The sequence below is a fragment of the Phaseolus vulgaris genome, chromosome 7, assembly GCF_000499845.2.
Source record: "Phaseolus vulgaris cultivar G19833 chromosome 7, P. vulgaris v2.0, whole genome shotgun sequence".
NCBI classification, from domain to species: Eukaryota; Viridiplantae; Streptophyta; class Magnoliopsida; order Fabales; family Fabaceae; genus Phaseolus; species Phaseolus vulgaris.
Window position 1 is genome coordinate 32887959 of NC_023753.2, and position 10812 is coordinate 32898770.

General features: G+C 32.3%; 1 protein-coding gene across 1 annotated transcript; it reads right to left on the bottom strand.

The window, feature by feature from the left end:
* Window positions 1-1490: 1490 nt before the first annotated feature.
* LOC137830122 (pectin acetylesterase 10-like) lies at window positions 1491-6813 on the bottom strand. The gene is made up of 12 exons (XM_068637274.1): window positions 6061-6813; window positions 5417-5499; window positions 4981-5110; window positions 4816-4889; window positions 4276-4362; window positions 4071-4195; window positions 3910-3970; window positions 3536-3589; window positions 3317-3394; window positions 3103-3208; window positions 2865-3010; window positions 1491-2171 (listed from the first exon to the last, which is right to left on the bottom strand). Exons 1-12 carry the CDS (start codon window positions 6266-6268, stop codon window positions 2064-2066), a joined length of 1260 nt encoding a protein of 419 aa, XP_068493375.1. The 5' UTR covers window positions 6269-6813; the 3' UTR covers window positions 1491-2063.
* Between the last annotated feature and the right edge of the window lie 3999 nt (window positions 6814-10812).

Sequence of the window (10812 nt, forward strand, 5' to 3'; positions counted from 1 at the left end):
TAAAAAAGAAATTGTAAATCTTTTGCATTACTTTTTCATATTACGGAGCTAAAAAAAAAAAATATTAACAGTTTAGTTATAGATATATAAAATGATAAATAATAATAATAGTAAATAAATAAATAAAAATTAATAAAATTATTTATATGAACATAATCAAATAATTATTTTTTCTATTGTTAATTATCATGAAAATATATAATATTAATTATCATAATAATAGTATGATTTGAGTTTTGAAGAACATTGTAATTGATAGAAAAAATATGCTACGAAATATTATATATATATATATATATTAATTAGAGAAGATGAATACCAATTTGAAAACTATTTTATAATTTTTTATTAATAATAAAAATTATTTTAAAAGTCAATAATTTTTTTAGTATATAAAATAATTTTTAGTTGATTGAAATAGTAATTAATTATTTTGATATCATTTAGTTTCTATTTTAATAAGTTTTTTATAATACTATAATATTTCACTAAAAATTATTTATTATAAAACTATTTAATAGACCAAGAGTTTGATAACATGTAGATACAAGTAAAAACTTCACATTTGGACACCAAATAAAAAACTCAACTCTTATAAACACATTTACGTCATAAGTTTATATAATATATTTATCAGATCATATAAATTATTTTCATGATTTATTATTTAATATTTTTAATTTAATCCATCAACCAAATAATCCATAATCAATTAACCAAACCTGGTAGAATAAAAAAGCGTTGGAAGGAGAGACCATGTGGTCTGTTAGGATTTTCAAAATTAATTAATAAATTTAATAAATATTCTTACCAATAATATGATTATAAAAAAAATCCAAAAATATACTAAAAAAAATCCTATATTATATGAATTACAGTATCAATAAATCCTAAACCATTCAAATAAAATAAAAAATCACAGTATTGAAATTAATCTCTGGTATAATAAATTGGAGTAGAAAAATATTTTCACTGAAAACTTTAAAATACTTAAATATAAGCTATTTTCATTGTTTTGGTATCTAAGATATTTTCCTTTTAATCGAAGTTTAGAAAAGGCAAGACATTAAGGAAATTGATAGTTAAACGACAAAAATGAATATGAATCCCATAAATGGCCATCAACATATCCAACTGGTTCCAACTAAGTTCCTCGATTGTCCAATTATGCATAGTCTTTTCAACTACATCATTTTCACTCCTTTTTTATTATATCTTTTCCTCCACATTATCATCTTCTAAATCACACATTCCACCTTACTATTAATCATTTCCAGCAACCAATGCTGATATCTCATCATACTTTCAATTTCATATTTTTGAATTTTTTATTTTATCAATTTGTAACTTTAAAATGTTAAAGATTAAACAAACAAATTTGTTGATATGACAGAAACATACTGTGTTTCAGATTAACATTTATAAATAAATAAATAGATTTGTGATAAATAGTAATTAATGCTACACCAGATAAGTTCACACAGTATCAGTGAAAGGGAAATAATGACGAACTTTCATTCAAACTGCAAGGAAAATATGAGATTGAGATTATCTCATTCAATTCAACCACTGTCAATGCTTACTCTATTACAGAGCATATATGTATATAGTCTAATAGCTCCTTACTTCTGCCAATCATTGCAGAAAACTAAAGGCATTTGCCTCAGCATTCTCAACTAATTAATCTATACACGAAAACTACTCCCACCAATTTCTAAATCATGGAAAAGGCTTATTAGTTTGCACTTAACAAACCATTTTCTTTTATTGTCCTTGATAATAAATAAACGAACGAGAAATGCTCTCACCTTTTGACCTATTGTTCTTAACACACGCCATTATTTGGTGAAGTATCATACAATTCCCATGAAAGAGAGAACGTGACTTACATAATTGTGTAAGTCTTGCATGAACTTCACCTCATAATAAAATGTGCTAACAAAATGTGTCCAAAAGTGTGTTCTTACTTGCATTCCTCATAATGAATAGCATATTCTTAATCGCGTGTAATAAGGTCCAAAGGAATGAGACGAATGAAATCGTGACCATTGATGAAATTTGGCTCATCTGAAGACGAGATGGTGGCATGTATTATCACAAGGGTAAGGACAATCAATGGCCTTAACAACTGCTCGGTCGAAATACCAGTCTCCAACAGCCAGAGCAATTGCCTGCATATTGTCCATGCACATACTTTAGAGTTAGATAGAAAGATCTTAATCTTATAAGGGAAACATAAGGAAATTACATATACTAGCTTCAGGATCAAAGACAGATAGAAAATGATTAGATCTTAAATAGAAGTGTGATGGAAGATTATAGAATCAACACCACTGGATAGCATACTATGTTATGATATAGTTTGAATTGAGGCTAACTGATAAATAGTAACAGAGCCAATGCTTGAGTTTGCACAATAATAGTGCAAGGCTTTAGCTTTCTTCTCATTTTTAATTCCATTTCTTTTTCTTTCTGAACCAGCATGTATTATTACATGGAATATTGCGATTGTTTAAAACGACAATGTCTTGGAGGATGATCAAGAATAAATAAAGAAAACAAAAGTACTTCAAAGCAATTGATACTTAATATATATAACGTCTAACTAGAAGCATACTCTACTTCAGAGTAGAAGGATGAAATATCGGCAAACAAACACCATTAAAAAGCAGATTCCATTAGCAAACATATATGGCCAATAAACAAAGCATGCATTTACAATTTCGTAGAAATTTTCTCAAGGTGAAGTAATGAAAAAATATCATCATTAAGTAATGATAAGCTCCATTCAGTATTCAAACTCCTCGACGTACCAATATGCAATATTCTTAACTAAAACTGCATTAGAGACACGATGAACCCACCTTGTTCCCAATGACAGGAGAATTGTCCGCAAACCATGTATCCTGCCTCTCAGATTGGCAGTGAGCAAAACATGAATTTATGAACAATCCATTCTGATATGATCGTGAGAAGCCGTTAATATCATTCAGCATTTGATTCCTGAATCCTGCATTAGATACAGGGAGATGACTAACACTGACTAATTTATTCAAGACCTTTTTCAACTTCTAATGAAAGATATCTCATACGTCAAACCACCTTGCAAATATTGGATTTGTGAAGCAGTACATTTAGCATGATTTAATCTACAATCATGCCAATAGCCACGGGGATCTGCTGATGGAGGAGCTAAGCTTGATTGGATCTTTTGACAAACAAAAAATATTTGGTTAGCATAATATGTCTACAATTGATTTAATGCATGATTTATCAGGAATTAAGACAACAACCACTGACAAAATCAGACATTTACCTGCCATGAGTCATAAGCAGTATTAAGAATGAATAGCGGGGTTCTAATACTGGCAATCAAGTTCTGAGGGAAGAAGCACTGAAAGAGGGGTAAAAATAGATACATCACAGAAAGGCCAACTCAGAGCAAGCAACACATTAGGGATCATCAAATCTCCTGAAATCCATTCAAATGAAACTTAATTTTCTATATTTCAGAATAAAAGATATCAATGATTACCGAAGTGGGATCGAGGTGATTAGTACAACTGCGCGGCAGATTCTTCTGCACTCCCTGCAATGAATGAACAAAATATTTACCATCAAGTAGGAAGAGTTATAAGCATGTCAAAATGGCCAAGTTTCAAACCTTGCGAACTAATTGGCATGTGGCAGATCCTCATTTCATATTAAACAAAGATTTTAAAAATTCAATTTAACCGCAAACAAATCCTACTCAGGTTTGGTGAAAAACCTTGCCAAAAATCCATGATAACAAACAGCATGTATCCAATACTGCTAGTCAATTGTTAAGATGACCACAAAATAGGAAATGCTGTAATAGATTTTGTTTTCATAATATGATAAATTGGTGGCCTAAAAAAGTTGCGGTACCTGCAGCCCTACGACACCACCGAAAAATTTCCTGATGGTATGTCCCCTAGACACGTCAGTCCTGTAATTCAAGGGAGGAATTAACAAAAAATTGAAGGACCAGAAATCCTGTGGCAACAATGGAAACGCATTCATGGATTGAAGTGCAGTTGGCCACATACACATCAAGAAATAACCCTGCATCACTGAGACACTTCACTTTGGTAGTTTGTGGGAAAAACCCTCGAAATTCATCACAGTGTAAAATAGTAGCCAGACCACCAGCCGAGCATCCAGAAAGCAGGGCCTGAAGGAAAAAAATAGTAGTATCTATTGTGAGAAGAAAGATTAAGTAACATTGTATGTGTGCACGCGTGTGTGTACAACCTGCTTGGCAAATCTCATTCCCTTTGACATCAAATCTTCCATTGCAGCCAACCATATACGTTGTCCTCTAAATTGCAGTCGAGCAGCCTGTCACAAGAGATAATATTTGCAAGTAAGAATTGTCCAATGTAAAGCAATGTACGCGATGTCACTATTTTCTTCCACATGCCTCACTCAGAACTTTTATGATAAAATTGTGCTTATCCACACCTAACTATATTCAAGAAAAATAAATGCATCTACAGCTAACATTAACAGATGATGTTACAAGTACAGAAACTGAAGGGAGCAAGTTTGAAAACGGCAAAGAAAATTACGGCCTTGTCTAGACCAGAGCCTTGCAGACATCTCCAAAATAAAAGTTCAAAAAAGAACTGAAGCTAAGAAATGAGAGAACTAAACAGAGGTATCTTGTGTATTGTCCTCTGGAATTATCAAATCTATTTTCGGCAAACAGTGTTATTGCACAAACTGAACTACTATTATAAGGTAATTCAACATGATTTCAATTTTGAATAAAACCAAAACGTCAAAATTTACCTTATGTTCACCATCCCCGGCAAACGATGCACCATCACAGTAACGAATTTTGACTCTGTTCCAGTTGAAAAAATCTGCAACCACAGGGAACGACGTGAGGAAAAGGGAGCAGGAGATGGAGAAAGCAAAAATAGAGTAGTTGAGGTTGTTTAATTGAATGAAAACCTGGATTATCCTCAGCACTATTGCTTAATATTCCTGTAAACGGTATCTGTTTCTCCATGAAATTTGATGACCCACGCCGTGTTTTCTTGCGATAAACACATGATCTAACGTCATTGCACCACCCACCTCCCTGTCACAAGATTTTCACTTAAATATCGACAGAATTCTTTATAGCCCAAAAGGAAGCTAGCTTCACCCACACTTCAAATCCCAAATTATTTGTAAAAGGGTATTTCAATCATTGTCTTTTCTCACACAATAAAGGTCGATTCCGACAATATTTTATGTTAACTACAAATGCTTACTCAACACCTTTAATACTATTTAACTTGCACTGGATATTATTTTGGTAGATACATCTAAATCTATTAAGAAGAAATAAAAACAAGCACGTGCCATTGATCAATTTGAAAAGCCAAATTCATTTCATTGATACCTCTAAATTAACGATCCAGCTGTTAGCTCCCGATCCATATCCCCGATGTAAATGATAACCAGGCAATGTTCCATCTAAGCAAACTGCCACAACACAACAAAAGAACAGAAGTATATTCAGCTAAATTAAAGGGCAACAAAATCTTGGCTATGACCCCAAAATAAGGCTCAATGTAAGCTTCCTTTTTCCATGATAAAGCATATAGTACTAGGTAGGACACCACCAATGGCATGATGGGACTGCATGAAGAGATCTGCCTGGAGGATTAGTACATATGTTCATTCAAGTAATTTCACCATGTTGTAACTACTCAATTAGTCCCAAGGTGTCAGGGGATCTTACAAGAAAGAGTTCTCCACAAAGCAGAGAAAGTTACATAACAGGATTCAAATCTAGACCCATGGGAAAGGTCAAAATTCATAGCAGACCCTTTAATCTCTAGGTACATGCCCTCATGTTTTTAGCCAATTAAAAATTAATTGGGATGAACCATGTGAAACAAGACTTTGAAGCAATTTCTGACTAGTTAAACTACATTCTAAATAACAATGGATCTTACCAAAACAAGAAGAGAACAACTGATGAACTCTGTTTCCCAAACTCTCGTGAGATGAAAAAATAAAGAGGGTAGAGTTATATGGTACCTGCTCCTTTGGCGGCGGCACTTTGAATGAGTGTGAGTCCTACCATCAAAGGAAACTTCCCAAGGAGGGACGAATATGCTTGTTCTTGAGCCTCCAACAAAGACAACTCGGTTTCATTGAAGTGGTGATATTGATATTCTGAAAAGGCATCAACCCAGAAGCTAAAAACAAGTGCTGCAACAATGCAAGGCCAGAAGAGGTTTCCCATTCTGGCTTTGCTGCTGGTGCGAGTTTGTGAAAGAAACAACACACAAATGCACAGTTGGCACAGCAGAAGAAGCCACAAGGTGGCGTTTCCTTGGTTAATTAATGGGTCAAACAATGGACTATGCGCCAAATACACAGTAGAGAAATGTGGGAAGGTTTTATAACAAGAGAAGGAGGAAGAAGAAGAGGGATATTTATAGACAGTGAACAGTGTTTGCCGGGCTTTTTAAGGTTTTAATTACAGCCTGCGCGTTTCGGATCTTAAGGTATCTAGAGGAACACAACTTTCACACACTGTTTTAACTTAATGCAGGATTTAAATTACAATTAATTCAATAATTACTACTATTCAACAGTTACATTAACTTTTATTACCCAGACTCTTGAAAAAGTTTAGTTTAATTAACAAACAAAACTTGTTTAAAGAAATACCGCATCTAAACTTTCTGAAGCTAATTTAACTGCTTCTCTACCATGGCCATTCAAACGCAGCTCTCAGCTCAAGAATGACCATTTCATACCCATTTCATACTTCCATTGCTCAATGTTTATTTTGATTTTTCTAACAAATATTAATGAAAAATATATTAATATTTAAAAAACCTAGAAAAAGGACTATGTTATAATTTATAATTATTTCTGTTTCTAAATTTGTAAAATAAATAGTAGTCAAAAGTGTGTTAATTCAAAATCTATTAAAAAATTATTTCACACTAAAGGAAAAAAAGAGTACTTGAATAATGTGAAAAAAGTTGTTTTAGACTTTTTCTTTAAATATCATTAATTTTTTGTTTATATGACTAGAAAATTACAATATAAACTATTTATGTAATATTTTGTATCTTTATCATGAAATGTTTTATTATTTTTTCCAAAATATTCCTTTGGATGAGAAACTCAGATACGTTTCTTTTTAAATTGCAAAACTAAGTATTAGTTGTAAATTTAAAGAACTAAAAATAAACCTATTCACAGTTAGAAAACTAAAAATATATTTGAACATTTATTATATATGTATTTTTTATATATAGACTTTGATGTATATGTAAAGTCTGTATGTGCACGGTATCACATGTAAACAAATTGCGTTTTAAAAAAAAGTTAATTAGACTTATTTACAGTAAATTTTGGAAGCATAAATATTATTCGTTTTATGCTGGTATGTATGTATCATTTATTTTATTTCTTTTGCGTTGATTTATCATTCCAATGAAGAGACGAAAAGGAATATATTATTTGATCCATTTTTATTTATTGATTTCATGAATAAAGTGAGATGGCATCTTTTTTTTTTCTACCTAACATGATGTTACTTTTGTAGTTATATTAATTAATTGGTATTAACTAATAATTATTTAGGATGTTTTTATTATTAAAAACAGATTTTGTTCATTAAAGACGATAAAAGTCTGCAAATTCATGGTTTTACATGTCAACTTCTTGTATTTTATAAAATAGGTTCATGTATTAATTATACTTAATGAAAGCACATTTAAGGACAATGTTTTTCCTAAATATTTTATATTATTGTTCTCTCAATTATTTTATTTTTTGTTGTTGTTGCACTCGATTTGTTGTTTCAACACGAGAAGATGGTATTATTTGATTTTTTTTTCTCTTATTAACTTACTTGTTCAATTAAGTATTGTTATGATTAATCTTTTATGTATATGTTACAGAAGATATCGGAATCATAAAACCTTTCATATATCTACCTACTCTATCTGAATTATACGAAAATACATGCAATAATAATAAAATACGTGTAAATCTAATTCAATCAAATTTGATGTCATTGTATAACACTAATCAAATTTTAGTATATAATTGGAATACTTGTATAATAATAACTAATCAAATCATATCATTTGAATTTCTATATAGAAATTGTTGATCGAATGATGTATTATGATTCTTTATATTTTTATTGACTTGAGCATCACAAAAAAAAAATTTAGGTGGATCTTTCCTTATTGTCTTCAGTCAATTCAGTCCTTAAACGCAAGTCAAAATGTTGTCTTAAAAGAAGTTTGCAACCTCGAGTTAGTACGACTTTCACCACTAACAAAGATTCATTCATCCACTGATCCAGCCAAAAGGTGAAATTATCATCAGAATTTGGATCATACCACGGTGAAATACTTTAAAGCTTGAGACTTGATTGAAGAGTTTGCACGATCAAAAGTTCTCTAACATTGCATGCTACATGCACAATTGCGTAGGTCAGACAAGTTAGATGAGGTCGAGGTTGAGGACCTTGGAGAGGAGGTCAAGGAAAAGGCATTCGCGAAGGCTTCCATGGTCGAGTTCGAGGAGGACACTAAGAAAGAGTGACACTAAAGCCCGAGCAGGAGTGAAGGGAGTAGCCCCATCATAATTCTAGCAACATCAATACTATAGTAGGAGGATCCGTCAGGGGAGGATCTTCTAATTCAGCAAGAAAAAGACATCTTCAAAGCATAAACTCGGTGAGTTTGATTCCATTGTGTTGCGACCCTCTTCCAATAATGCTTAATGACCATGCACCTCATCATCATGATCTTAACAAAGTTTAGGCAGCCAACTAATCCCATTACCTTTACTAGTTTAACTTCATACGGAAAGGGATACCCATTTCCTCTGTCGACCCTTACTTGATTCTCCTTCATGTTTATATGCCAAAGGGAATTGGAATTCAGAGTTGAAGTTGACACATTATCAACTTTGGTCAGAGGCCCCTCATTACTTCTTATAAGTAACATGACAAGGATTGCACATTACTACACAACATCAGTGGAGGACAAGGAACATGAGGCGACACTGGAACTTGAGAACTAGAAATAGTGGTTGGCGCTTGAGTGTTCTTGTGCGGGACCAATGACAAGGTCGAAGCAACAACAAAACTCCCACTAGGTACAAATGCCTCACTCTTATTCCTTTTAGAAGGCTTTTGAGAAACGACAAGTAGGTCTTTATTGAGAGCATGGACACCTGCTTTAGCCTAAAGTTTCTTATAGTCGAAATCTTTTCTCATAAGACCTTCATCCAAACAACAAAAGTTGGTCAAATGTCTAACATTAAGTAGGGAAAAATCTAGGACTAAGGATTTTACCCATGTATAGGGATATCAGATCTTCAACAAGAGGCACACTAAGGAGACCTTTGTTGCTTATAGGTCTCGAGAGGTTCTTTAGGATCTCAATATTGATCCTGTCCTCGACACTAAGAGGTATTCAGCCATTTACTTAAACTTGTCAAGTTGTTACTGATGACTTTTTACGGCAAGTGCACCGCGTTTGTCAGAAGTAATAATTGTCCCTAAGGACGGATATCGATCCCACAAAGAACAGTGAATTATCGAGTACAATATTCGCTAAATATAACAACAGAACAATAAAAAAGAGTTTGAAGTGATTATGTTGGCACTGATCAATAAGAAAACAAACAAAGAATTAGTTGCTTCAATTGGAAAAATTGGGATTAAGTTTCATCTCTCTCACTCTCATGTATTTTGATTAGCATGTTAATATTAAGTTCTTTAATTGAAATTGATGCCCGTATAAAAATCATTTATATCGATTCCTCGCATATAAAATCCTTAAGAATGTTCCCTAACTATCGATCCCTCGCATACTTATAAGAACAACTTAGAACGAAGCTCAGACGTTTAATAGCAATTAACATTTCAAGTCTATTCCTAGCACTCAAATATGTTAAGTATTGTTGTTTAGGTCCGAACCCTAAAAATACCTCCCGGTCAGATTTAAGATTCTCAATTTGTCACGGAGAATTAAAAGTAAAACAACAATACCAATAATCAATCAAGAACTGAATATTAATATATAAAATATCACCTCAATACATAAGAGTTTGAGCAGATTACTCCCAATCCCAAAGGGTAGAATTAGCCACGCATACTTCTATCACCTTCCATTCTCCCAATTGGGTTACAATTCACTCTATGGTGTTTTCCTCTCAATCTGGCACCCTAAGGTTGAGCCTCTAGCCCTCTATTTATCCTAGTTTTCTAGGGTTACGCTAATGGGGCTAATGGGCTAAATGATAAAACATAAAAAAAGCCCAATCTTTCTTTGTATCTTTTTCCATTCTGGAACCTTCTATCTTTATCTTTTTAGCTCAAATCATTCATCTTTAATCCGAATCTCCAATCTTCCTTAGAAATCTGCAATTAACACCAAATTTGGGAATAAAATACTCTTATTCAAATAAAGATCATAAAAAATGTAAAAAGGTATAAATTCATAAATTAGGGATTATTTTATATGTAAATTAGCAATAAATCCTCATAAGTGCCTATATTTTAATATGAAATATTACTGAAATTAGACACTTATCAGTTACTGATGTAGTGAAAATTGATGAGTGTGGTCAGGAAAGAAAAATAGTATTTTCCCAGGGTTCTCAAAACTCTTAAGTTTGACAAGGGGGATTTTAAAGTTTTTGAAAGAAAAGGTATAGAAGGAAAATAGAGAACCATGTTTACCATCATTCAAAGATACCCATGTTTTAACTAATAAAAATACATATACTTATTTTTGGTGGAAG

Bases quoted from the DNA above. Each gene is read 5' to 3' on its own strand.
- LOC137830122 (XM_068637274.1), bottom strand. From the start codon at position 6,268: ATGGGAAACCTCTTCTGGCCTTGCATTGTTGCAGCACTTGTTTTTAGC. The intron at 3,590-3,909 runs GTACCGCAACTT...CATTCATTGCAG, and splicing joins GTGGTGTCGTAGGGCTGCAG to GGAGTGCAGAAGAATCTGCC. The intron at 3,209-3,316 runs GTAAATGTCTGA...GTTTGTCAAAAG, and splicing joins CTGCTTATGACTCATGGCAG to ATCCAATCAAGCTTAGCTCC.